At 36.1% G+C, this 27,170-nt stretch overlaps 1 protein-coding gene across 5 annotated transcripts in view; it reads right to left on the bottom strand.

The window, feature by feature from the left end:
• Nucleotides 1–25,410, bottom strand: part of shank3a (SH3 and multiple ankyrin repeat domains 3a) — a 148,126-nt gene extending 122,716 nt beyond the window's left edge. For 3 of the 5 annotated variants that reach the window (XR_004342026.1, XM_032584286.1, XM_032584297.1), the window contains exon 1: nucleotides 24,964–25,410. Coding sequence is in view for 4 of the 5 variants with exons in the window: in XM_032584286.1 (XP_032440177.1) it covers nucleotides 24,964–25,269 (306 nt within the window). In the remaining variant the exon portion in view is untranslated. The remainder of the gene's footprint in view (nucleotides 1–24,963) is intronic. The other 2 variants (XM_032584278.1, XM_032584271.1) reach the window with 2 other exon arrangements.
• Between the last annotated feature and the right edge of the window lie 1,760 nt (nucleotides 25,411–27,170).

The following is a 27,170-nucleotide window of genomic DNA, read 5'->3' on the forward strand; positions in this document are numbered from 1 at the left end:
TGTGTCTAAATTATACAAAGTTCTACAACTTTTTATTTATAATCGCCTTTCAAGAGTCTGAAGTAAAGGTTCGCTTTACTTCAACAACATAAAAACACATCATTAAAAACACAAACGTCCTACTTGGGCAACAACTTACAAAATATAAATAAATATTTGTGCAGTGATATATAGGATAGCTAAGTCAGGTATACAAGTCTGAACAAGTGACTTTTGATGGATTTGAATGAGTGTCTGATGATGTGGTTTGACAATCTAATCCAGACTCAAAGAGCAGAGTATCTGAAGGACCTGAGCCCCATGGTGGACAGATGGCTATATGATGTAGAGAAGAGAGAGTTTAAAAAAAGAGTGTACAAAGGGTGAAGGAGGAGCACTGCTAGAAGGGCTTTGAAAGTTAACAGGAGGATTTTGAACTCAATGTGAAAATGGATACGGAGTGACTGAAGTTACTTGAGGACAGGGTGCAGCGACTGCCAAAGCAGAATATATCAACATTTCTGTTTGAAACTGCAATGATTCCTAAAGCCCTGTACAAGTAAACTTTAAAAAGAGGCATATACTATTGTTTTGCTTAAGTTTCTAAGAAACACCTAAAACAAGGCTGTTCCCTAAAACTACCCCAGAGGTCTTAATGAATGCCGTGAATGAATTTTGCCCCTTCAGCATATATGCAGTGGAACTGCAATGCAGAGCTAAACTTGATATAATGAAAGTAAAAAAAAATTAATGCGGTGGAAAGTAGACAATTATTTCTCAAAGCAATGAGTAATAAAATAAATAAACCAACTCAGCTACAGAGTTTGCAGTAATTGATGTGGCTTTTTTTTTTTTTTTTTTAGAGAAATCAGGAATCAATCCAAAACCAAGCATCTTATAAAGCCAGTGGAGTTGGAAGGCAAGCTCTTATGTAACTGGGGTCAGTGACAAAGATGCCAAAGATGAGTAATGTACATTTGCATCACTTTTATTTAATCAATTAAATGAAATGACAATGGAGTTCTTATTTTACTGAATTTAGAGCTCCTCAAACTAACAAATAAAACTGCCGACTTAATTTTTTTAGGATTATTTTCTGAAGGGGAAAGTTTTTTTTTCTTCTTTAAAAAAACCTTAATGAATAGTTTTCTGCATTTCCAAATGTGTTTTAGAACACCTGAGATAAATTTTGGAAGCAATTGAAAAGTTTGGTAAAAGCTTATTTTGACATGAGAGTGTGACAAAAAAAGAACTATATCCCTTTGTTTGGATTGAGATAGAACTAGAGCCAAGCAGGAAAGAAAAGGCTGAAAACGGTGCACAAATTTTGCTAATTTGATAACGAGGGCATAAATTGTTCACAAAAGTATTTTTATTCATCATTATTTAGTACTCTCTGTTGCCAGTAAAAATGCATTGTAAAGAGGCAAGGCATCTGTATTTGCTTAGAGTTTTTGCAATATAAAAACTCACATTTCTAAATTATTAGATGTGTACTTCTAAAACATTCGGGGATTTTTATGCTACAATTTGTCTTTAATTTTGTGTCCAATCTCCAAACACTAAGACATGGCTAGCATCTCTCCTGTGGTGGTTTTGTGGATATGTACAATGTTGTCCCTGATTCAAGGGGCCAGGTGACATCACAGAGCACCGGAGAACAGACAATGATAGATTTTAAGATAGCATTAGCATCCACTGCTTCTCATGTGAAAATTCTATATCAAAGAGATGTAAAGCATTGGTATTCTGAAGATTTTAAAGTTTTTAAATTGCAAAAAACTTCAATTAGGAATAAAGTTTGTATCTAAAGATTTTAATAAATCAAATTAAATCTTTGGGAGTTTAAGATTAGTTGTTGTCTGAGTTTTACAAAAGAAGCCAGCATTTATATCATGACGTTCCATGCATTTCCAGCAGGACAGTCTTCATAATGATTTAACAGCTCTTTGCATGGTACTCATGAGCCCATGTGGTCATATTGATCCCAGGGGCGTAATACATTCTCACGCTGTGCTGTCTAAAAGCTTAAAGGTCAAATACTTCCAACGGCAATCTCCAGTCTGCGTTTACAAAGTAATATTTTTCTCAGAGCACATGAATCATTTCACAGTACTGTAGATGACTGTGTTTTTGCAACTTTGTATTAAGCATGGTAATTTCATAACAGATTGATGGCTATCTGATGGAGTTTGGCACAAAGTGATGTACTATCTGTGACCTCTTCTGTTTTTAACAGGCTAAGCCTTAGTGGTTCCTCCTTTTTTATATGAAGTCTGTGTTGCTTATAACCAATTAATTTGAGTCTTAAAGTGTCTCTCTCTTCCAACTTTAAGATTTTGTGGTATTAATTGTTAGATTAAATGTTTCTAAATGCAGTAGACAATTTCTTTGTACCTTATTTCTGCAAAGTAGTTGTCAACTAAAGATCATAGGCATACATTTTTGTTGCATTTAAAACAAGATTGTGAAGTAATTCAAGGTTGGTAACGGCTGCCTCCAGTTAAACAAATTAAGAAACAAGAGATACAGCTGATTGAACAGATTTATGAAAATATTGCCAATGCTTATGAAACAGGGAAGGGAAGTAGCCTTCGGTTTAAAAATGTAAAGGAGAGGTGTATGAATTCAAACCTCACACTTTAACAAGAAGAGTTAGCACTCGATTTCCCAGATTGGCATCAACTGGTCTTTTATTGAACCCATTCCTGAAAATTTGTATGAACAAAAATGGTTTTTGACATAACGAAAAGCTTTTCTATTACACCAACAAGAAGAGGCGGCAGACCGCAGTCAGTAATTACACAACATGGTAGTGGCTTGAAGGGAGAAGCAAAATCTTATCAGCTGTTACTGTAAATATGTAAAGCAATCACAATTAGCCAGAACAGAGGAGCAGATGCTGCTCTCATTAAACAGGGTTAATGACCACTTCAGCCTGAGGTAATTATGGTTAAAAATCTTCCGATTATTGTTATTAGTCATGTGATAATGCAACAACTTGAAATAAATGAAAACAAATGACAAGATAGTTCAATGGAACTTATGAAAAACATTTATTTAGCTTTATTTAAGAATTGTTGTAAAGAAGAAATACATGCAGTTTAATATTTGATTATCTGGTTTGAGCGAAGTAAAAAAAGTATTTTAGTTTGATTCTAATTTTCTAAACAGTAGGTAGTTGTGCAGCAGCATTCTACATAAATTAAAATGTAAATTGTTAAAATAAGTAATATCAGTTAAAAAAATTACAGAATCATATTTGTTCATTAAACACAGATTTATATATTTCGGCTGTTCTGATGAGCTAATAAAAAACTGAGACATGAAATTCAGCCTACGTAATCAAGGAGAAGACTGTCAACATCACAGTTGTCTGGCAGATACTTAATTTGAGTGTTGTGTCCAAGAATCATTTATTTGAACGAATAAGATGCGCAGAACATACTTTCCAGTAGTCTGACTTTTCTGATATTAAAAAGCATTCTTTTGGAATTACGTAGTGATTTTTCTGGAAAAGAAAAAATGGATGTTGGGTCTTGATGATGATTATGACTGCCGGCCATAATCATCCAAATTTTACTTTGTGAATTACTGCAATAAAGAAAGTTTTATTTTACTGAGGTACAACTGAAGGTCAAAATAGGATAATACTTAATTCAGAACGCAGATATAAAGTGTATCGCTGCCATTATTCCATGTGCATAAATTGAACTTTGAATGGATTAGCTTTGCAAAATTCTTAATAGTATTCACTCATAATCACTCCAACTAGAGTAATCTTTTGTTCACGCTGTTTTAAAGACTCCAGGGATTCCAAGGCATTATTTAGAAAACCTAAGAACTGATCTGATCACATTACAGGAAGGATACTCATTCTCCAAATCCAAGTGCACCACTGATAATTATTTACACCTAGATGCATCATTTGCATTTTATAGATATGATTGCAGCGATGTGAGCTAAGTGTCCACAAAAGCATCGTTTGGCTTGGTAATGTAACACACCTGCATGGCTGATCATATAAGATGATTAAAAAAAGAGCCAAGGCAAGCCTGAGCGGTGTGGTGGGGGTTAATTTATGATGAGAAAATTAGAGCAGAAGAACAAGACAGAAGAGCTGGCATATGTGGGGAGAGTCACGTGAGGTGCTTCACAAATTCACACAGATGTGGCAAGCCATAACATTTAAGCTGCAGTTTTTGAGAGATGCTAAATCACCGTTTGGTGCCAAAGTGAATGTGTTGGCCCAGGTCCCCATTTGTTAGCCACTGCAGCCAAGGCAACCTTGTGTCTTTATCAGTGTGCTCTCATGTCAAACTCATTCAAACTCTGAGTTAGATCAGACACCCTAGGGTGTAACTTTTTTTTTCTTCTTTTGGTCTCTATTTGCTGCTGACACTCTTTCATCAAATGCCAAGCTGTGATCTTTCAGTCTGCTTAAATTAGAAACTTAATGTTAAGGATGAGTGGACACAGACTATGCACAGAAAAGAAGATGTGAAATAAACAGATGGACACTTTGTAATATTGAAAGTCACACAAGATGAGGTTCAAATATGCTCAAAAAAAGAGAAATCTCAGCTAACGACTATCACAGATCACTGGGCATTTGAAGGTTAAAGCTAAATGGGCTTTAACCTTTAAAGGTGCTAATGTCTCTTTATCTAACACACACTGAAATGCTTTGCACAACTGTAATTATGTGACATAAACTAAGAAGGATGTTGCGAGGTATCGCATGTGACAAAAACCTGCAATAAAAGCAAGAGCCTGCTGCCAACTCCTCCTGATAACTTTACAAAAAGTACCCTATGATGAAACATGAAGTTCTACAACTGAAATGTATTACTTCTGCTAACAATAAGGATGATGATGATGATAATAATATGTTTAGTATTCTACATATTGGTTGTTTATTACCACTGGCATTTAAAAACAATATTTGACTGGAGAAGTAAAAGGTCCACTACATGCATAAGTTCCAGTAAGCATATAATAGTTTGACATAGTGTAAACAAACACACATTACATCATTCCAAATTGGAATTCAAAGCACAGTCCAAAAGTGCCCCACTAATTAAGAGGGATTGTTTGTGTGGCTCTGTTTGTGGTTATGCAAGCAGGAATGATGCATGGAGCAGGGCATGACTGCAGTATCTCTAAAGGCACAGATGGCATCCTGCCTCAATGGAAAGAGACAAGGCATTGTTGTTGCCTTTTAGGAGAAAGTGATGCATCGAAAGAGAAAAGAAAGAAGAGTAAAGCATGGTGGTGAAGTAAAAGAACAGAGGAGTGCTGAGATGATGGAGTGTAATGACTCTCTTGTAGCCCAGTCTCAATCTCCCAAGACCTCTGGCTGTCGCCGCCCAGATGACATATGCACTAATTAACACTGCTGAGCCTCCTGTATGTGGGGGAAGCACAGATTCCTAACCAATGCCCTAAAGGGAAATAGTAACACAGATCATTAATATTGCTAACATGTGTTTGGTCCCTTCAAAACTAGATCGTTTAGAGGATGCATTTAAAAAAAGACAGTTAAGTCGCCATATTACTGGATGGGGTGCATAATTGTACAAAGGTTTGACAAACTGAATGAAATGCCACTGTCCAGTACTATTATTCTTCACAGTGTTTTCCACTGTTTTGGGTTTTTGTCTTCTTCTTAGGCTGGGTAAAAACATACAGAGATTTAGACTATAAGCAAAAGGATATGAAATTAAGCATGATAGTCTCCATGTTAGGTTTGGGTTGTAATATTAAGATATAATGGGGTATCCAAAAGTACCAATAGAGTGGTGATATTAATAGACAACATGTAAAAAAAAAAAACATGGTCTATATTGGGCAAGTTAAATGTGGTACTTTTTATTTTTGTGTGTTTGTTTAATTACTGTACCCATTTTCTGTTTTAACTGTCCCTGTTGGCCACTACGATTTTCTAAACATTAACACCTTGTGTTGAGTAGACTGGCTACAGTATAGCCCATTTGCTCCAATGACAAGCTATTGCCGGCATTAACTGAATCAACACATAAGTTTCCTTGCTGACAAAACTGTAAATGACAAAAGGCAAATCCTTTAAAAAAAAGAGCGACTGAATCGCTGCATTTAAAACCTTGCAAACCTGGAACTGCTAGACTGAGGAGACGTGGGAGAGCAGTACAAGATAACACCTGGAATAAAACGACAACACGGAAGGGGCCTCTGAACAATAAAAACAGTAATATGGTAGAGTCGAGGACAAATAAAAAGATGCTAAATCGATCCTGACTGGATATCAGGGATAGCCTGTGGTAGCCAGATGAACTATTTGCACCATGCACATCTTTGTCTCTAGCAGAAAAGCTTGCAGCCTGTGTGAGGACAAGGTAGGTTAAAAAAAAAGTTAAATTAAGACATTCATTGATCCACTTTATACTATGTCTAGCTTATCCATGCCAAGTCCCTGAGGGGAATACTTCCTGTACAGGTGGTCATTTTATTATAGTTCCAGTAAGATACTTTTACAATAAAAACTAAGCTTGGACAGCCTGAATTCAATTTAGAATTATGTACCTTAGATCTGATTAAGGCAACAATAACAATGTAGATGTTATATTTTGATTCTGAAATGTTTCTGTAATGTTAAGAGCTTGTAGTTTGTGTGCGTATTTATTTATTGCTTTAACACTGTGTATTATGCTGTAAGTTTAGAGAAAACAATATTTTGTTTTATGTAGTTAATTTAAGAAATATAATAAAAGCCTAAATGTTGTATATTAAAATTGCATTTTAATATACAGCAACAGAGGTCTATCTAGACTTAATCATACCATGGCATACTCTGGCATTCTTTGGAAAAGCTTAAAGGTTTTAAATAATGGACACAGTCAAGCCTTACTCCAGTTTTCCATCTCTTTAACAGTATTGCACTCATCTTGCTCTCGTGTCAGAGAAGCGAAATGTAGTGATAATAAACGTTGCATCAGGGCAATCTAAGTCTACAAAGTACTAAGAAAAATATTAAATGTGCAATACAAGTGTGGGATATTTTTGTGATATGATATTGCTATAAACACACAAAACTTTTTCTTAAAAATACAGTGTCATTGCAGAATATTCCCACAGGAAGTAGCTTAGTCAGGTGCCTCAAAGCTCAAAGATTGTAAAATTTCCAAATTTAAGAGATGGCTGGAGGTCACCTATCAGTTTCAGCTTTGATTGTACAAAGAGAAACACATTCCATGGTTCAAAAACACTGACTTTAACAAGGTGAAAATGGATTTGTGGCCTTTTTCTTTCTCCTTTCTTTATCTTCAGTCATCAACATAAAATTTCACACTATGTCATTGTTTAAATGCCAACAACCAAACAATTTGTGTTATGTTTCAGATGAAAAGTAAAAGATAACAGAGTAATGTTACCTTAAAACATACAAAACTTATTGGAAAACGTATCTTGGCAAGATTAAAAGAACATCAATTTAATAGGATCATCTATGAAGTGAATTGTACTGAGATATGAGAGTAGCAACCAAAGGCAGCTAGTCCTCTATTTACAACATGCTACAATTCAACCACAGAACAATGCAGCCCCAAATGAACACATCATGAGGCCACATCTGGCCATGAACACTACTAATGTAAACACAGCATCTCTCCATTTGTATCTTTCACAGTCAGCATCCTAAACATATTTGTTCTAAAATGAGAGAATGTCACCCTACATTATCTTGCATGCGAGCTTTGGTCTCATAATTTAAATACCACAACCCTGTGAGTCCGTCCATTCAGGCCTGTTTTGTTATACAACTAATTTATTTTGTCTATAATGAAGATAGTATCTGAGAGTTTTCATTTGATCCATTACATCCTACACCACAGACACAATGAGGCAAAACTGCATTGATTCAATTAACAGGGATAAATCAGTCGCTATCAAGATCCAAAGATCCTGAAATGCACAGTGTGAATGGGAACTAAACAGTCTATGCTAAGGAGCAACTTCAACTAATTATGGACAATGGTGCGTGATTCATGCTGCACATTTGACACGACTAGTTGGGTTCATTTGTGCTAAAGAGGCAAGTAAATTCAGGCTTTTTTTTCTGTCTCTTTACTTAATCCTAGTCTGGCCAGATGGTGTTGATAGAAGGAGAGGTAATTTTAAACCATTTTAAATCAAAAAAGTTAAGCAAACAAGTAGAGTGACATCCAAATCCTAGTGAGTGTGGGTGTAAAAGGGAAAATCAGCTTTAAGTAGTGACCTTCAAGACAGCAGTAATTTTAACAAAGAGCCTTGTAGCTGGAACTCTTAAGAGATTACACACTCCCTGACCATTAGCAGCCGTCTTAAAAATCCAAATCTTTCTCTTTTCATTCTTTTCCACTGATGATTTCTGATACTTCACTGCTTCTTGAGCCTTTGTAAATCTCTCTAACTCCATCCTAGTGTTGGAAAAATGAACAACAATAGGCATTTTCAAATTTTTCCAATAGCATTCTGTATGTCATTGGGATAATCTGGTATCTTGTTTACAAAAAGACACCCCATGGCTACATGCATGACTGACAGAATACACAAGCTTGATCGTCAGCGCTAAGACCTTTCTCCTGGCTCTGATTGGTTGTCTTTGACTGGGATAAGTGCATTTCTACAGGTGACAGTAGAATCACACGGAACAGACAGAAGAGCTCATTGTTTAGTTTTTGGGGGTCTTTTTACAGATTATCTGTCTTATGTTATACTGTCAGTGAGAGCTTTAGCAAATATTTCAAAATCATATTGTTCATAAAAGTTACATACTGTAGATTTAAGGTATCATGCAATGACATTGAAATTATTTGACAAAAAACAGAAAAGCTATTGCAAGAAATGATTAAATCCAACCCAAATTTCAGTAGCAATTATGAAATAATAATGGTTTTAATGGTCAATCTGTGCAAACATCATAAGGTTTCAGGTCCCCAAACTCGCCATACATTGTTGAGCCTGATGCATTTGGTAAGTGACACAGTAAAAAGTAAGTTGTGGTACTATCAGGCCTTAGATAAAAACCTTGTTATTTCATTTTCCCAATACTAGAAGGGACAGAGTTATATTTGATTTGCATGCAGAATCATTCATACATGTAACTTTTATCAGTGAAAATGCAATGGACTATCAAGGAAAGGCTGCATTTTTAAAAGATGAATATTTTTACATAAATTATATTTTTTCATAAATTTTGCATGTGCATCTGTTCCTCATTCATGTTTTAAATGTAAAATATATCACTCTAGAAGCTGCACAACAGCCCAACACAGAGAAAAATACTGGAGCTTAACAACAACTCAATGCAAAAGCCGTACTGTCTGCGATTGGCAGCGGAATTGACACTTTAGACAGATTCCGCTTTCTTTTACTTTATTCTCTGTTTTCTTAATTCTGAATGTCATCAGTCAGATGCTTTGGGGTGCACCAAAGAGCTCTGCATCCCATCCAGTTGCCAAGGAAACCTTCTGAAATAAAACGACTATCCAATAAGGCATGCTGGGTAACGCTTTTCAAGGCAATAATATTTTACTCATTTCTGAGTGTGACGCACGTGTCTAATTGTATTTATCCATTGAGCAGCAACTCACAGTTCACTAATTCAATATGCTTTCTTTATTTATACAAACAAAAGCATTAGTTTATGAAAGATGCAAGACTTGTCCTCATTATTAAATCTAAATAATAGTTTATTCATACAAGACATTCCCAAGTTGGTTATGCAGGCTTAAATAAGTAAAATGTCCCTTAAAATTATTTTGTTATATGTGATAGCTTAACATTTTTATACCCCAGTCTAAAGAAATAGCATCTTTCACCCTTTAATTATTGTTTTCATCATATTTTTTCAAAGCATCTGCAGTCTGAACGGTTATGATGCATTTTATCTGGCTATAATGTCATTGATGTGAGACATGCATCATAATTCTTCACCAGAAAAAGCCAGGCACACTAAATCAGGATATAAACAATGGCTGAAAATCATGATTATTAACCTATTAGAGAAGTATTTCTGTGAAGCACATCACAGCCACACCACTCTTGGATCTGACTACACATCCAATCAGACTTTCCTGCAAATTCTGAAAGTCAATGCTCCACAAACAGCCATGCTGTCAGTTGTGCTTTCTTTTTATTAGCTTCCTAATGTTGTTATGGTCTTGTGACAATACTGTCGGCTGAATAACCTGAATAACCTTTAAAATCTATACATAAACGACTCCATGCATTTTTACTTCCGTAAACAGTGTGCTGCTGTGTGACGTCAATGTTACGTCACAGATTTCTGTGTGACGTAAACCATTCACACAGAAATGTCAGTGCGGCTGCAGTAGTATGAAAGACCACGAAAAAAAAAATTGGATTTCAGGAAAAAAATCCAAATTGAGCATCAAATCCTGCTGTGTGAAGGTAGCTTTTGTCACTTTCCCTCAGTCTCATCTCTCGTTTGCCACAACTGTTCTACATTCCCTCCGATTAAGCTCATCTAGTTTCAATGCCATTCTCAACCCCTGCCTCAATATTTTAGCTTTTTTTCCTTTGCCCAGTGCTGAATCTTTCCTTTGTAATGTCTGTGCTCCATGTCTTAATCTTCTAGTTTTTTTGTGGGTTTTCTGTTCTCTATAAAATTCCCAATGCAGCTTCAGTTTACCTGTTTGCAATCTGGTCCTGCAACATATCAGATATCATAGCATATATGTACATGTCTAAGCATTACAAGCCTCTTTGTAGTGTTTAGATATTTTGCACTCAAGAAGAACACAAATATCTATTTTTATTTATTTTCAACAAGCGCTACTTCTGTCTGGCCAGATGTATCACAATGGTATCACTGCAGGACTTTTTCAGTTTGTCCCATTATAAAAACATAAACAAATATAAATCAATAAATCTCAGCCTTCAGTTGGTTGAATATTGTAGCCTGAGTATGCATTGTTACTCAAAGTTTGAAACATTATATACTCAGTAATCACCGAGTACATAAATTACCAGATCCCTCGGGTTTCTAAACATAGAACTGGAAAATAGTTTAGTTTGATTTTATGGCATTCCCAGATGTAATTCCTAATTTTGAAGTAAATATATCACTTTTTTTCCCCACCAGAAATTACCTACATTCGTTCTGAGGCAGTCAAAGTAGAACCAGTTTTAGTTGTAATATTTTAATAGCCAGGAAGCAACTTTTTCAGTTGTCAGTAGCAATACTTACAAGAAATTCTCCTTCTTATAATTTTCAATCAGTCTGTACCTTTAATGTGGATTCTTTTCCCCCAGTCACCTGGTTCTGACACCTGGTTTTGTCAGAACCAGGCGTATTTTTATTGAACTGATGTACTAATCACATCAGTGTATCTTTTAATAATTGTACATCATTTCCTATATTTGACAAAATGTCCTATAACTTTGATACAAGCAGTGTACTTTTATGGTTTGTGTTGCTGAATTTGGGCTGTCAGTGTTTTAAAGAGTTTTCTCATTCTAAACCAGCAGGCTATGTTCACTGGTGTTGGCTCAATTCAATGTAAATGAGAATAGTATCTTCTCTCTAGGGAGTTGATATCATTTTAAAATTCATCTCCAGTATTTCAACAGGCACACAGATAAAATATGTTCTGTTCCTCTGGCTTTTGGGAAAATTGATTTCAGCAAAAGCAGTCATCCATATAGCATTTCTTTCATCCCACCAATAATTCTTAACCAAAGGAGAAAGGTCAGTGGGATGGTGACAAACTTAAGCCAGCAACTCCACTCTTTAAACTTCTGAAGTAATACCAGCTCTCTGTCTTCATTTAGTCAGAGCAAACCAGTCAAGATCACTGGTGGGACCCATTTTAAACCTACTTCCTGTATTGCTTTTCAATAGGAAATGAATAAGACCTTACTTCCTTTTCAAAAGTTTCAACTTTGGGGATGTGCTGTGGTGGCACAAGAGTTAAGAATAACTCACATATGAGGCCTTAGTCCTTGACGCGGCTGTCGAGGGTTCGATTCCCAGCCTGACGACCTTTGCCGCATGTCTTCCCCTTCTCTCATTACCCACTTTCCTGTCAATAAACTATCAAATAAAGGCCACTAGAGCCAATAAAACCTTTAAAAAAAAAAAAGGTTTCAACTTTGATCCCCATGTGGTAGCTCAGCGCCGATAATTTTGAATTGTAAAGTAAATGCCTCTCTCTACTTCAGACAAAACACACGTGAAACCACGTCATGAAAAGCTCAGTAATCTTTGTGTAACCCACACAGCATAATTGAGTCAGTCACTAAATCAAAGGTCAAACTCGTCATATTTTAAATCCCTCGAGTAATAACAGAAGATGGTATTTAAAATTTCAAAATGAGCAAGAGAAAAATATTTCTTGAAAGCATTTTACTTCACCTTCCTGCATCTAAGAAGCTACATTAAATTATGAATGCAACTGGACTAAACCACATTCCCTGACATATTTCAACTTATTCTCTTAGATGTTCCATTATCCCTATGTCTCTCCCCAACAATTAAGTTAATTAAATATGGAAGTATAAGTATACCTCACACCACTGAGATGAGTCATTTTGATCCAATGAAAAAATAGAAAATACTGTTAGTACAGTTATCACCTTACAGTAGGGCTCAACTTACAAGGATCATAATTGACTAAACAAAAATATTAATCTTTGCTGAGTGTCTGATGAATGATGTTGAATTTATGTAGATATGGATTTCAATGGTTGACATGAATACCTGTAACCACCTCCTGATGGAGAAATGCAGAATAAAAGAATGACACTAGGTGTACACCCAACTCCAGAACATCAGGGTTGGACTGGGGAGAATAAGGCTGTTTTTTTTCCAGAGGAAGACGAAGAGACTGATGTCAGTGATTGTTGTTATATGAATGCTAAGTTAGCCTTGGAGAAATACTCAAGTAGAAATGTGAACAGAATAGGACTGTTTGCTGGCATTAGTATTGCATAGCTCCCCTTTTATAGCATCACGCATTTCATGACATGGTACATTATTTGTGAGCTCAACAGATAACTACAGAATTAGTATGCCCTTAGTCTGACACAAAACAGTCCCAAACATAAGACAGTGAAATAACAAATCAACTGTGAAGCAAAATGGTAAATGCAAGAAATATCACACCACAAATGAAACAAATAAATGGTTCATGCTGTCTGTTGTCCACTTTGTTTAGGAAAAGGAGTGTGTGCCATTGGATGCATTGTGAGAGTAATACTGTATATGTTTTGTCAGTAATCTTTTGAAATATCACATTTTTGTTTAAGTGGTTGTACCTGGTGCTTTTTGATGTCAACTAAAACAATTGAAATATGACATAGTATGGTTAATGGCGATTAAAAATCACCATTTTCTAAAATAAATGTTTTTACCTTCTTCTGGATAATTAGGAATATGTGATCATAATTCTGATAATTTCAACAGAAGGAAGTTTTATGTAGTCTTCAAATTACTTGCAAAGGATGCAAGCATGTAATCAGTTTTTTAGTTTGATAGAAAAGTGAAAAAAGTGAGCCTCTTAACACTAATTTAAGAGGCTCATTTTTCTTGTTACATTTTTGTAACAAGAAAAATGTAAGAGACAACACTTTAGAAGAATCTAGCTGTGTCAACGTATTTCCATCCACAAAATAATGTACATGCATATGGGGAATAAAATTACTTATTTGCATCTACCTCGCTCTAACTTTTTCTTTTTGTATGCATCAATGTACAAAATCACAAGCTACACACAACAAATGATGATTAAAGTCATCTTTCAGATTGCTTTTGACAGGCGGGACCAAACATGTCGAAAAGATTTACAGTTAACGTCAGTCACTATGAGACTTGAACACTTGTAGAGAAAAAAAATGACACCTTGAACACTGTGCTTCAATAATAAAACAATATGCCTCCCCACCACAAGAAAGGAGAACCCTATGCCTATCTCTGAAAAGAATAGTGTATAATATGCTATCGTGGTAATTTCTGACTAACTGGTATGAGAATGTTCTGTAGCCAAACGGAAAGCTTTGCTAACAGGATGTCAGCTGTTGATGACTTTGAGCTAATGATAACGGATTCATTTCACAGTGAGTAAAACTGTGAAGAGTAATGTTCCTTGTTGCCAAGTGGAATTGTTGTAAATCATAACTTTAGAGTTAAAATCCAGATGTTTGGATATGCATCACCTCTTTTTCTGACCAACAGTTACTTAGGATTAAAAATATTTCTATCAGCTAAATGCCAAAATAATGAAAGAAAAGAGAAAAAAGTCAAACTTCTTCAAGTTGAAAAATTTGCATAAATGTCTTTAGTGTTCGTTCAAATTATGTTTTACTAAATACCATTTAGATCAAATGGTTTGGTATCCTGCTACAAGCTTCTCACAATAATTCTGAATGGTGGCCCACTCCTGTCATAACTGGTGTAACTGGGCCAGGTTTGTGGGCCACTTTGCTCACACACACCCCTTCAGCTCTGCCCACAAATCTGAGACTAGAGGGCAATGTGACGGCCTCCCCAAACCATCAACTTTATTGTTGATCAACCACATTGCAGTTCATTTGACATTATGTTTGTAACTATTGCCCATTTGAAATACCTATTTCTAGTTGAGCTTTACCTTTCCTGGCTGTTGTCTAAAGGTGATGCTTCAACTTGTCCATTAAGCTCTTTCTTCAAGATGCCATATACATAAATTACATATACTGAATTAGCTTTCCTGAGGTAAACACTGATGTATAATAACAGTAATACGCTTTTCTTATATGACTTTTCTGGAGTCATATTTCTAATCTGCTCTAATAAAATCCATCCATTTTCTATATCCACTTAATCCCTGCAGCATATTTGCCCAAATCAAGTCCTCAAGAGCTACAATCCTGTAACATTTAGATGCATCCCTGCTAAAACAAACTTTTATATATGGCTGAATTCCCTCCTCAGCAAGCCATTCAGCTCTGCCTGGTAACAAGTCATTCATTTGATTTAGGTGTGTTGGAGAAGAGAGAGTAGCTCTCACTTATGCATTGAAAAAAATCCTGTGGGTGAAAACTGCAAAATATAGAGTTCTGCAACTCATTGGATTTATTTGCACAAGTTGCACTTTAATTTTTAGCAAGTGGAGGCTGACAATTTTTGTTTCAGCAAAGTGTAGTTCATATAGTTGATAGTCTTTCCACAGAAAAGACACAATCAGAATGACAGAATATCACAAAATATTTTAACATGACAAAAAGGGAAAAAAATAAATATTGTCATTTTAGGAATGCAGATTTTTTTTTCTTAATGGAAGGAATATAGATACATTTTTACCCCCAACAGGGGCTGAGCCTGAAATGTTTGAAAACCCCTGCACTAAATGAAAGACACCAACCTTAATCACATACAGATTTAGATTTATGTGATTTAGGTCTTTGCCAGATGTAACTGCTGACTTTTCAATGGAAAGCTATTTTCAAAGCTTACCATTGAAAGCTTTGAAAATAGTTAGAGTGAGTTAAGCTATACTGTTAGAGTTTTAAACATGGAAATTAAAGTAGTAGAAGTTTGTCGCATAATCAGTGCGTTGCCGGTTTGAGCACTACTCTGTCTGTTTCTGCCATTGTGTCCTTGGACAAGACTCTTCACCTGTTTTGCCTGCTGGTGGTTTATTTATTAGCTTAATGACCCAAGTTACATTATGCTGTCTATTTAAAGTTGTTATACAAAAGGGTCCTAGCTTTCTATTCTTTGTCTTTCTCTAGTTGGATCCTATAGCCAGATGGAGTTGAATATGCTAGTCATGTCTTGTCTCCTCTTGCCAATAATGAATGAAGTTAAAAATAGAAGCGCAGAGGTATACGTTTTTCCAGAAATATTTGCACAACTCACTGATATAACAATGGATGTGTCAATCAATCTCTGTGAAGACTATATGTATGTCAGTGAACTGTCAGACCACTGTGTGCAAGCATCAACTCAGAATCAGGGTAAGCTAAATAAAAGACACTTTTAAGGAAGCCTATACGCAGTGTATACACAATAGGAAAATGACAACTCTCAGAAAATTATTATTTGAATCAAAAAAAATGACAATCGCAGAAAAAGTATGAAACTTGATAAGGAGATGTAAAAAATGTACTTGGTCGTTGATGGCCAAAATCTTGAACAGGCATACATACAAGGTTTTTCTTTTATTTGCAGACATGACTCAACAAATCTAAATCATTATAAAAGATCTTGGTCATGGTATTCATGATGAACTAATATTGGGTTTTCTAAGTTGTCGACCAACTAAGATCCAACTCACCAACACCTATTCCAGCTCAGACTAATTACTAAGGCCTGTGAAAAAGTTAATCTATTAGCTTAATAATAAATCCATCCATGCATTTTCCAGAACGCTCATCCCTAGTGAGGTCGCCAGGGGTGCTGATGCCTATATCAGCGGTCAACAGACGAGAGGCGCAGGATACCTTGGACAGGTTGCCAGTCCATTGCAAAGCTTAATTATCCAAATGACTTAATTATTCAGACTGGCTTTCCACTAGTAACTAGCTGTGTAATGTTAAATATAGATTGTTTTTAACTTGTCTTATGACCTTTGTTTCTTCACCCTCAGTTGAGAATAACTGCCATCAAGCGAAAGTGATGATTAGCAATAGTTTTACAATACTTTCTCAAATTTAACCAAAATTTAGTTGAGTTTTTTTATTTTATTTATTTATTTTTTTTTGTCACAAACACTCCTTTTTGGGTCTTGTAATAGCGTTTCAGTTTTCTCCAGGAGTAGACCTTGATTAGGCCACCCCAAACCCTCACCAAAAAATGTTAGTGAGGGTTTGTAAACTTGGCATTGTGCAAATTAGTGTCCTGCTGTATCACTCAACTGAACATGTAGTTTAAGGTTACCACTTCATGACTAAACAGTCACCCTCGACGTCCAGGTCATTTAAAACATCCCCAGAACATCACGCCACCACCACCATGTTTGACTGCCTCTCTTGTTTGTATTAGTCTTTACCAGATGAAACTTTCAAAAGATTCTACATTATCAGGGTGGTGTAGAAGTAGAGAGGGCGACCCAAATACAGAGACTATTGTCCTCAACGTATCCGTCCATCTTTGATTCCTGATTCTGAAACCTTTCCTGCATGTCTTACCATTTTCTGCCCATTTACTGTCTGGTGACTGATAATAAAGGCCTCTAGAGCCAAAAACAAGGATTCTACATTGTCTAGCCAGTTCACCAAATGTTAGGGAAATTGCAATAGTAGACAAGATAATTTTGCTTTCTACACATTTTCTGATTAAAAAAAAGCAAGATATGCTAATTAGTTTCATAAAGCTTAGTCAGTTATAACTATAAAAAATATATGAAAATTTGTCATTCTTTTTTTTCAAAGAAACTTTTATGCTCCATCTATTGCTCAGTCCTTTTATAGCTCAGTGAAGAAAGCAAGCAGCAGCAACAGGCCAAGATGGAAAGAACATTCAACAATGTACAGTGAAGAGCAGATCAAATTCATTAGAATATATCTAGAGCTACATTTGTTACTGATTCTTGCATCAGCTGGGAAAATCTTTGCAGTTCTGCTATGTTACATTTTGTTCCCATTGGCAGATTTTCTCAGAGAACATTAGTAACATTAACATAAAATATACGCCTCTTTAAAAGATTCAGCTATTAGTTCAAACCATTTTCTTAATCAAATTGTCCACATGTATTGATTTTGATTAAACAAAGTCTGAAACACTGGGGCCAGGTAGCCCAGCTGGTTGACTGGTTATCCACAATGCAGTATCTTTTGACTGAAGCTTCAGTCTATGTCTTAGAGGTACTACTCTCTCTTCTAATTTCTGTGACAATATCTGCTTAATCAAGAACAAAAAAACATAATTACCAGGAAAAGTGCTATTTGGACCAAAAGAAAAGTTGGTCAACAAATAGTGTTAATGTCAGTCAGTCTAGAAACCAAATGGGACTAATTACTTCACATCAGAGAGAAGCAGGAAGCTAACAGAGAGCAAAACTGTATTTTAGTCCATTTTGGTTTCAATTCATTGGCCATTATATAAAACCGTTATTTAAAACTTTGTAGTGACAATTTTTCTTCAACATAACAAGCATAAGTAGATTGAAAAAAATATATTAAAGCCAAAAAAGAATAAGAGCCTTGAAAGATTGAAAATAGGGAGCGCTAAGCTCCATCAGCAAAAAACAGATAAAAAAATGCACACACACAGACACACACACAGTAAGTGGCATGTTGCACTCGATCTGCAAAGAAGTTGGAGGTATAATAATACTAAAGCATTTCATATATGTAACTAAGTTTCTCATAGTGATATAACACAACAGTAAGATTAAAAATCAGTCAAATAAAAGCTCAGAAAAGCTGTAAAGTAGCTGTATTCTCATATTTATTAGTAAATATCATACAAATACATCAAAAACAATGTATTTGTCTACCGATTCATTCAGATGGCAGTTTTCCTTCATCTTCAACATCTTTCCAGCTGTCGTTTCTATTTTAAATTATTTTAAAATATATTAGCTAAGTGGCTTGTCAATTTCTGTAATTGCTTCATATGTTGTTTTTTTTCCCAGTCCAAAAAACTTTTTAATCAGAGTACACAGTTCTGATGAATGTCTGGAATAACTTATTATATTTTCACAGAGGAATTTACTACAGTATCACCAACCTTTACAACTTTCCTGCCTATGTCCTTAAAAAACAATAATCTGTTTGCCTCTGTATTGTGAAGCATTACCTCACTCACTTAACTTATTACAGCTATTCTTTTGAACACTCCCATTTGAATTAATTACACAATTACATAGAACCTGCTACCAACAACACTGTCATTTCATTAAATTGTTTGACATACAGTAATATAATTTCTAACAATAACAGGAATATTGAGTGATGCTGCACTGCCCTTATTTTAAACACGACTACATCCTAAGAATTTCTCGCCAAGTTAAAACTGTCTGTTTAATCTGATTTGAACACAAGCCAGGAGGATGATAGGTTGTTTCGGGGTGGCAAATATATTGTACCCTCAATAAATATGTAGATGTGTTTGTTGGGAAGATTGACTCACCCAACAAGACGGGAGAAAAATAAGAGATCTGAAAGGCCTTTGGTGGATTTTCTTAGAAGTCAGAGCACTGTAGTACTGTGGTATTGTAACATTACAGATTTCTTTTCACTTTTCTTTTTTTTCTTGAGTATTTTTGTTCCTTTTCCTAAAAACATTTAAATAAAATTGTGCTTATAATTTTCTCAGGTTTAATAATAAAACATGGGAAGTTACTAATTACATTTACTCTGTTACATTTGCTTCAGTAACCTTTTTAAAAGAAAAGTATACTCTGATTCAAAGTTTTGCTACATCAAACATTTTTACTTTTATTTAAAATTATTTTTGAAGTGACACTAATCTTACTTGAGTACAATTTCTTTCTCCTCTGCCGTCCTCTGTTTACTCCACTGAAAAACAAAAATATATTTTTAAAAAGATCCACCACGTAGAAACACAGACCTACACAATGTGTTTTAAACTGGGCTTCTTGAATGTAAATAAATGTAATTTTTGTAATTATATTTTATAGCTGCGGAATATGCTGTACCATGTAGAGGCCAAGTGAATATACAGTAAGCTTTATATATTGTCTCCAGAAATCATTTGCTCTGTTCTATAGTACATTACATACTGTATGTGTTGTTTTCATAGGTTTTATGATCTGAAAAACCTGAAGTTGAAAATGTATGATTATTTAGTGAGAATTGTTTTTTGCAATGTTTTTCACTCATTCTTTATTTTATGCATCATCACATACATATTTGCCCATCTCAGGACTTCAATAAATTTGCTGTTGCTACTCTTACTCGAGTACAAGTTTTGACTGCTTTATCATCTGGAACATCTGGAAATGACACAATTTCTATAGATTGTGGTAGAGTTGAAACATGTGATCTCTTTATTCTAAGCTCCATAAAAATACACATATATATTATGGCTCCTACTGAATGTGTGTAAGTGATGGCTTACATTCTTTTCATTTCCATTTTCTGTAAACGGTGAAGAAATCCTTAAAATCACCTACATTGGGGCTGTACAATCAAAAAATATGAAATTGCAGTAAAGCATATAATGCTAAAAAGAAAAGAAAAGTGTGAATTAATAGCAACTTTGCATTTCAAAGATGTTAAATTGTCCTCACCAACTATTGTAATTGCTTTTCATGATAAAATGCCTAAATTGCTCAGCCTAACAGAACTGTGGGACTTTCAAATAGTTAAAGCTAGCAATTTTCCACACAATAAACCTGAATCACTGAACTCAAAACTCAAAGGTTCACAATAAGAGTAATCAGACATGCAGCTTTTCCATTTTTGAGTCTTTCATCTTGTTGACTAATGTGCAGATTACATTGTTGTACCAAACATCTAACAGCAAAAGAAAAGTTGTGAATAAATAAGAATTTAAAATATCCTACAAGAAGCAACTATCTGAAGTAAAAATCTTGCATATGAATTAAAGAAGGTAGAGAGATCTTTGGGGCAGTCTATTTATGACACCTTTACTCTGTAGAGAGATAAATAGCACCCATTAGCAGTATTGGGAATCCATCTCTTTTTGCTTCCATAAAAGACGAAAGTGTTTCATTGATGCAGGATATGGTGAATGATAAACAATACCTATTATCTCAAAAAAAAAAGCCAAATCTTTAGTAGTCTGTACAACACTCTGCCTGGGAAAATAGATTTCAGAGTGAATGAGATCATACTGCTTCCTTCAGCTCTCAACACAATATTTTCACTAAACCCAAAGACTTAGTAACTACTTATTTCACTTATTAGTTTCAAATCATGCAGGGTACAGCATTTTCATAAAATTAATTCTCGGTATGCCATTTCAATGGGTTTACAGCTTCTTGCCCCCTGCTAACTCCACATTTTCCTTTTTATTTCATTACAACCTGAGAGAATGCTACATCTACAAACTTATGAACATTCTAAATTTGATAAACCTGAAAACATATTAACATTAGCCAAAGACTTTAATCTATTTTATTGCAGGTTTGGCACTGCAGCGTGATCTAGAAACACATTTTGCAATGATGACACATTTATAATAGGTTTGCTGAAGCAGGACGGTTGTTACTGTAAAAGAACAGCCCAGAGATTGAGAGAAAAGCCGTAAGAGGATATTGCCATTCCATATATTGCACCATCCTACATGAGTCCTCACTCTTTCCTTCTTTGCTGCTGAAAAGGTAAAATGTTTCCCACTGTGATCTTTGCATGACGCTTCATTCTTCAGATCCAGACTTGAAACACAGCAGGCGATATGTAATCCTACTCAGGCAGACTGTCCTAGAGTAATCCCCTTTTCACTCAGGGTATACAGAAGTCACTTTTGACTGCTGCATAAAAAATTTGAAGTCTCCAAATCTAGCCATCTGTCATCTGCCGCTATGTTTATCTGTCAGATTTCCAGGCGCTTGCTCTGTTTGCCTGTCGATCACAACTTCACACCATATGTGTTCTCAACATTTAGAAATTTCCTGGATAAAATGTCACTACTCGAGAGCAAGGCTAATGAACTGTTGAGCATCTTTGAATTACGTAAGAACATTAAGGTAAGTCCCCTGGAAATGAGATTAGGATTTATGTGTGTGTGTGTCTGTGTTTGAGTGGTGGTGTGTGCGCATGGGGTTTTGAACTAGAATGAAAAACTATTTTGCTCACAGAAGGCTACTATGCAGTACCTTCAGGGAATTCTCAGCTTTCTCTTCAACTGCTCTCCTTTTATTTCCTGTCTTTATTTTGGGCATGCAGAGCTGGAGCCTCACTAAGACACAATGGGTCATTTCAGCCAACCACAATGAGGTAATAAACAATAACAAAACACATTACCAGCATCTTGCATTTTACCTAGCATGTCTTGTGGAAGACTAAGGACACCTAAAGTAAACTCAAAAAGCATCTATATGCACTGTAGCACAGCAGATAAGGGCAGAATCAACATTTTGGGAATCAGACATTTAGGATCCCTTTTATGGTGATGTAAAATGAGAGGATAACAGATTATAGCATAAATGTCACAGATATGAACATGATGTAATGCAATCCTATTTGGTCTACAAGATCATGCATGGTACAGGATACAGTATAACAACAACAGTAATATTCAAGACCCAAGTACAGAGAGTCATAATACACCTATTCCGCATAACTTTATGCCCACTTGGCTAATGGCTCTTTGGCATGGACTCCACTAGAATCCAGAAGGTGTGCTGTGGCTTTTAGCAACAAGTTGTTAGCAACATGTAGGGCTGGGCAATATGGCTGAAAATCTTCCCATGATACAAATGTTTCATATTAGTCAGTATCCATAATTATTTATTAGTTTTTTGTTTTAAGTATTTGAAATGCAGCCAAATTGGTGGCGTGATATTTGCTGTTTATCCACAATTTCTTCTCAAGCTGTTGTAACCAACAGCTTGGTTAGCTAGTTGTCAGAGGATTAGTGGCTGAAGACTTTTTCTCTCCCTACATCCCCCAAAATATTGTTTGGTTCTGGCTCAAATACCAGTGAAATTATTGAAAATTTTATCTGACATATTATCTATTGATATTGATCAGGTGTTTATCAAACAAAACATATTGTTATTGATTTATTGGATCATGTAATCAGCTGCATTTCCTTTGGCAAAAAGCTTCTTACCAATTGTCACAATAAACCAAACTTGGCAGCACTGTGTCACAACTAGAATCACACTGAAATGTATGTTATCTACATTGAATTTGGATTGAATTGACTATGCGATTCTGTAAATAAACTACATCTTTTTGTCTTGGAAAATGCTTTAAGGCGATATTTATTTTTAGTTGGCGTTACATTAATTAACTGAACTGAAAAAGACTGAATATGTGGAATGTTGCACTTGTGGTCCTCAAATCATTACTGAATTTTCTTTTGATTTACAGAGAGAAGATCATCCTCTTAAAAGAGGCTATGGACTTCAGGCTACAATGTTTTCATGGAAGCGCTAAATGCCACAATAACATCCAAATGCATAGCAGGACCAAACATTTCCCAGCAAAGCATAACATAAATTATGACACAACTTGTCTTCTTCCTAAAGTAGATCCTGTATATTTTGGTAACGTCTCATTTGGAGGGGAGCATAGGGCAGACCTTGATCTTGCTGGAGGGACATACATCCTTTCTGGCCTGGGAGCACCTTTGGATCCCTAAGAATGTGCTAAAAGGTGTCTTTAGTGAAAGAGATGTTTGGGTTTTGGATCTGGACTTTTTAATCTCATAAGTGACAGTTGATGTTTGGATGGATGGGTGATGAAGCCATGTGTTACCTTGGAAAGTGACACTACATACCATGCACCCAGTCATCTACGCAATGTAAGAGAAAACATGATACATCAGAACAGCTTAACCATCATTGCAACTTGGCCCAGTTGTGATGCTAACCTGCCCACTGTTGGCACTTTGGGTGTTTGACAGAGCTCAGTGTGGCCACAGCGACTTGTCTGTAGCTTTACAAGCTGCAATGTGCTGCTATCTGACACCTTACTATGTGACAAATCATTCCGATGTCAGAACCATCAACTTCTTCAGCAATTTCTACAACAACAGAATCTGTTGGTGTGCACTAAGTGGTCCGGCCTCGGTTCCTCACATGGAACATGATCCTATCTCTGGTTCACCACCTTTCCATCGTTGGACCACTTTTAACCAAACTGATTCCTGCAGACTGAAAACAGCTCAGTCTGTTTGGAGATGATCTAAGACAATTATTTAGTCATCAAAATGTGGCCCTTGTGAAACTCATTTGAACTTTACCCTGTTCATTATCCTACCTCTAACATGTCAGCTTAGAATAAAATTAACATTAATGTGCTTATAAGTCATAATATATCCCACTCCAAAAGAGGTGTTAAGATGGAAAAAATAACCATTGGTCTTTATTCCATATGTCAGTGGTCATAGTCATATCCTTGATGGTAAACTGAAAAAAAAACCCAACTTTTCTGCCAATTCAGTATTTTTTAGCAGATTTTTAAAAGACTAAATGACTTTCTAACTAGAGAAAAAAAAGTATATTTACTCAATGTTGTTTTATTGTTCTTCCAAGAATAATCATCACTCAATGCATATAAATTAGGGTAGATGAGAACTAATTAATGATCTGGACATTTATCCTGATTGATTGCACCTTCTGCAGCACCTTCTGCACCAACCACAAGCTGACAGAGACTTTTGGTCACGGTGAATGTGTTAAGAGATGGGGAGTGCATACCAAATTCTAGACTAGATAAAATAACGGCAGGGAGCAACCAATCTCACAGTCTAATGGTTGTGCTTTTTTTCTTTAGTGGATGCAAAACACCTAGGCACAATCTACCTCTTCAGGTAAATTGCTGCTTGATTAAGAAGACTAATATTGAACCTATTTTCTGCGTCCTGACATGGAGCATTAGCAGAAACAAGAAGACAGGTCTGAGGTAAAGTTTTACAGCCCGTGTTCATGACTATCGTGATTTAATTTTTTTTTTTAATCCTGCATATTAGCCTCCTTTACCCCCAATGCATTTTCTCTCCCGTCTCACTTTCACCCTAAGAGGCTAGTTGACAAAGTCAGCTGAAGCCCATTTATAAAGAGGCACCTTTATTAGTGAGGAGCCCGTTGGACAGGCAGGGGGGTGTGGAACCCCAAGAAACCAGCAGGCAAGCAAAGCTACAAAGTCTGAATACTGAAAACAAAACGAGAGAGAGAGAACCAGACTGAAAACAGAAAAAATAGCACAAAAAGATAAAATGGAAAGACAAAGAAAAAGATATAATAATCTCCAACCCACCAAGCAGAGAACACAGGTGAAAAGCAGCCTGACAGCAAAGAAGGGGGAGAGGCACCTTCCCTCTCTTTTACACTCTCCAGCAGTGGCAACAGAGAAAGCTCTTACCGTCTGTTGTAGGTCTGGGATTCCAATGCGGATGACCACAGTGTTGCCTGTTGGCTCCTCCATGGGTGCTCCTGCACTGTTGCTGTGCTCTCCACCGGGACCGAAAGCCGGAACAGCGTGAGGAACGGGAACGCTGCTCTCCTCTTCCCGGGAGCTGCTGCTGTCAGTGCTGGCCCCCTGGCTGCCGTTCGGTGCGTGTGTGTAAATGTGCGTGTGCGTGCGTGTGTGCGTGTGCGTGTGCTGCTGCTGGTCCTGCCGTGGAGAGCTGGGTGGCTCATGTTTGCCGGCTGCCGGACGCAGAGGCATGCTCCGTGTTGGGGGCTCAGTCTATGTCTCTCTCTCTCTCCGCACACACACGCATGCACGCGCATTTACTCACACGGGCACACCACATACACCAGTGGGTCTTGTTCACACTACACGCACACACCGTTTGCAGCATGCATCACTCGCCTGGGAAAGAAAAGGAGGGAGGGAGAGAAAGGCTGGTAAGGAGGGAAGCAGAATGGGAATGGGCAAAAGAGGACGGGGTAAATGGAGATTACAGAGAGAAAGAGGGGAAAAAACACAAAAAATAAGATAAGTACAAAGGAATCTTGACAATACCTTTGAAATAATACATGATCTAAAACATTTTCTGTAGAAAGATGACAAGTAGCTTATCTGTAAATGTGAGAAACAAACAATAACTCTAAAATTATTAGCAAGAGAAAAACTAAATGTTTGCTTCCTTCAGAAAATTGAGTTCGAACATGTGTCATTTGTGTCAGACTTAATTGGAAGTGTGCTTAAGTAATGTTGCTGTTACAACACTGCTTTTTAAAAACAAATTCTGCACAAGTTAATACTGCCCTATTCATAAATGAATGCTGTTGCTGCCACATGCTACTGCTGTTGCTGTAGCGGACTAACGTTGTGGTGATATTAGGGCAGCACAAGTGTGTTTGTGTTGGTGGAGGGAGGTGGGGTGTGTTTGTTCAATCGATGCAGTGCAGGATTTGGCCTTCATGCTTCACATTATCTGTGGGTGGTGTCACTGATCAAAAGCTTCCCAGGAAAAACGAAACAGAACAAATTGCTATAAATGCAGATGAAATTTCTAAAGGTTTTTTTTCTTTCTTTATTCTTGTGTGTAGCAGGAGGGGTGGTTTTTATTTAGTTTCATCATGCAGACCTTGTCAAGCCATGAAACAATGTTGCAGACAGCAAAAACCTTTTCTGCTAAATAATTATTTTCATTAGTACGAGACATCTAGACAGGATTATTGAAGCAAGAATCTCTATCTTGGCTAAATTAAAAACTTACCAAAGTGCACCAGGTAACAATTCTGTTTTCACTTGCCATGTTGTACATTTGTAACCTATCAATATGTGTAACTTTTAACACAATTAGCTTTCAGAAGACGAGGCGATTAGCTTTACTGAATTTAGAAGATACTGTCAAACCATAGCATAGTAATAGATTAAATGAATAGGATGAAGGGTTGACAAGTCTGGTCTTTTGAAATCCAACAAAATCTAAGAACACTAAAATGCGCCATGTTACTTCTCTGAAGTAAGCTGCTGAGGAACAATAACGCTACTTCAACCTGTCCTCAAAATGTTCTTATCTAGAACTCATGATTAAAGTTGAGGATGGAATACAGATTGACCGATAAATTTACAGCTTTTTTTCTTTAATTTTACATTTTCTCTTCACAAAAAACAGAGCAACATTACAACGTATGAGGCTTCAATCTGCCTATACTGCACAATACCACCACATGACATCATCATCATCTCCTCCAAAGTGAATCTCAAGTAAAGACAGGCAAAAGTCGAGTCAAGTCTCAAGTAAAGACAGGCAAAAGTCGAGTCAAGTCTCAAGTCAGGAACCTTTAATTTCAAGTCATTTCGAGTCGTTTTTATTTTATTTTATTTTTTATAATTTGCAATTATACATAAAATTCAAATAATAGACCATTTGTTCTTTTTAAAATATGTATTTGAGGTTCATTTGTGATCCTCTTATTCATCTGGTATTCTTCAAATCTGTCAGAAGTAAACAGATGTCAGAAAATAAATTACCGCCATTCATGAATTACATTTGACTTCAGTTTACTCCTTCTATTCATAAATAAACATCAACACTACAACAATCATAGTTTTCAAAAAATGAAATAAGTATAAATGAAGTTATCGCAAGTAAACTCAGGAAGGTCTGGTGC

This window comes from Xiphophorus hellerii, chromosome 2, assembly GCF_003331165.1.
Source record: "Xiphophorus hellerii strain 12219 chromosome 2, Xiphophorus_hellerii-4.1, whole genome shotgun sequence".
Lineage (NCBI taxonomy): Eukaryota > Metazoa > Chordata > Actinopteri > Cyprinodontiformes > Poeciliidae > Xiphophorus > Xiphophorus hellerii.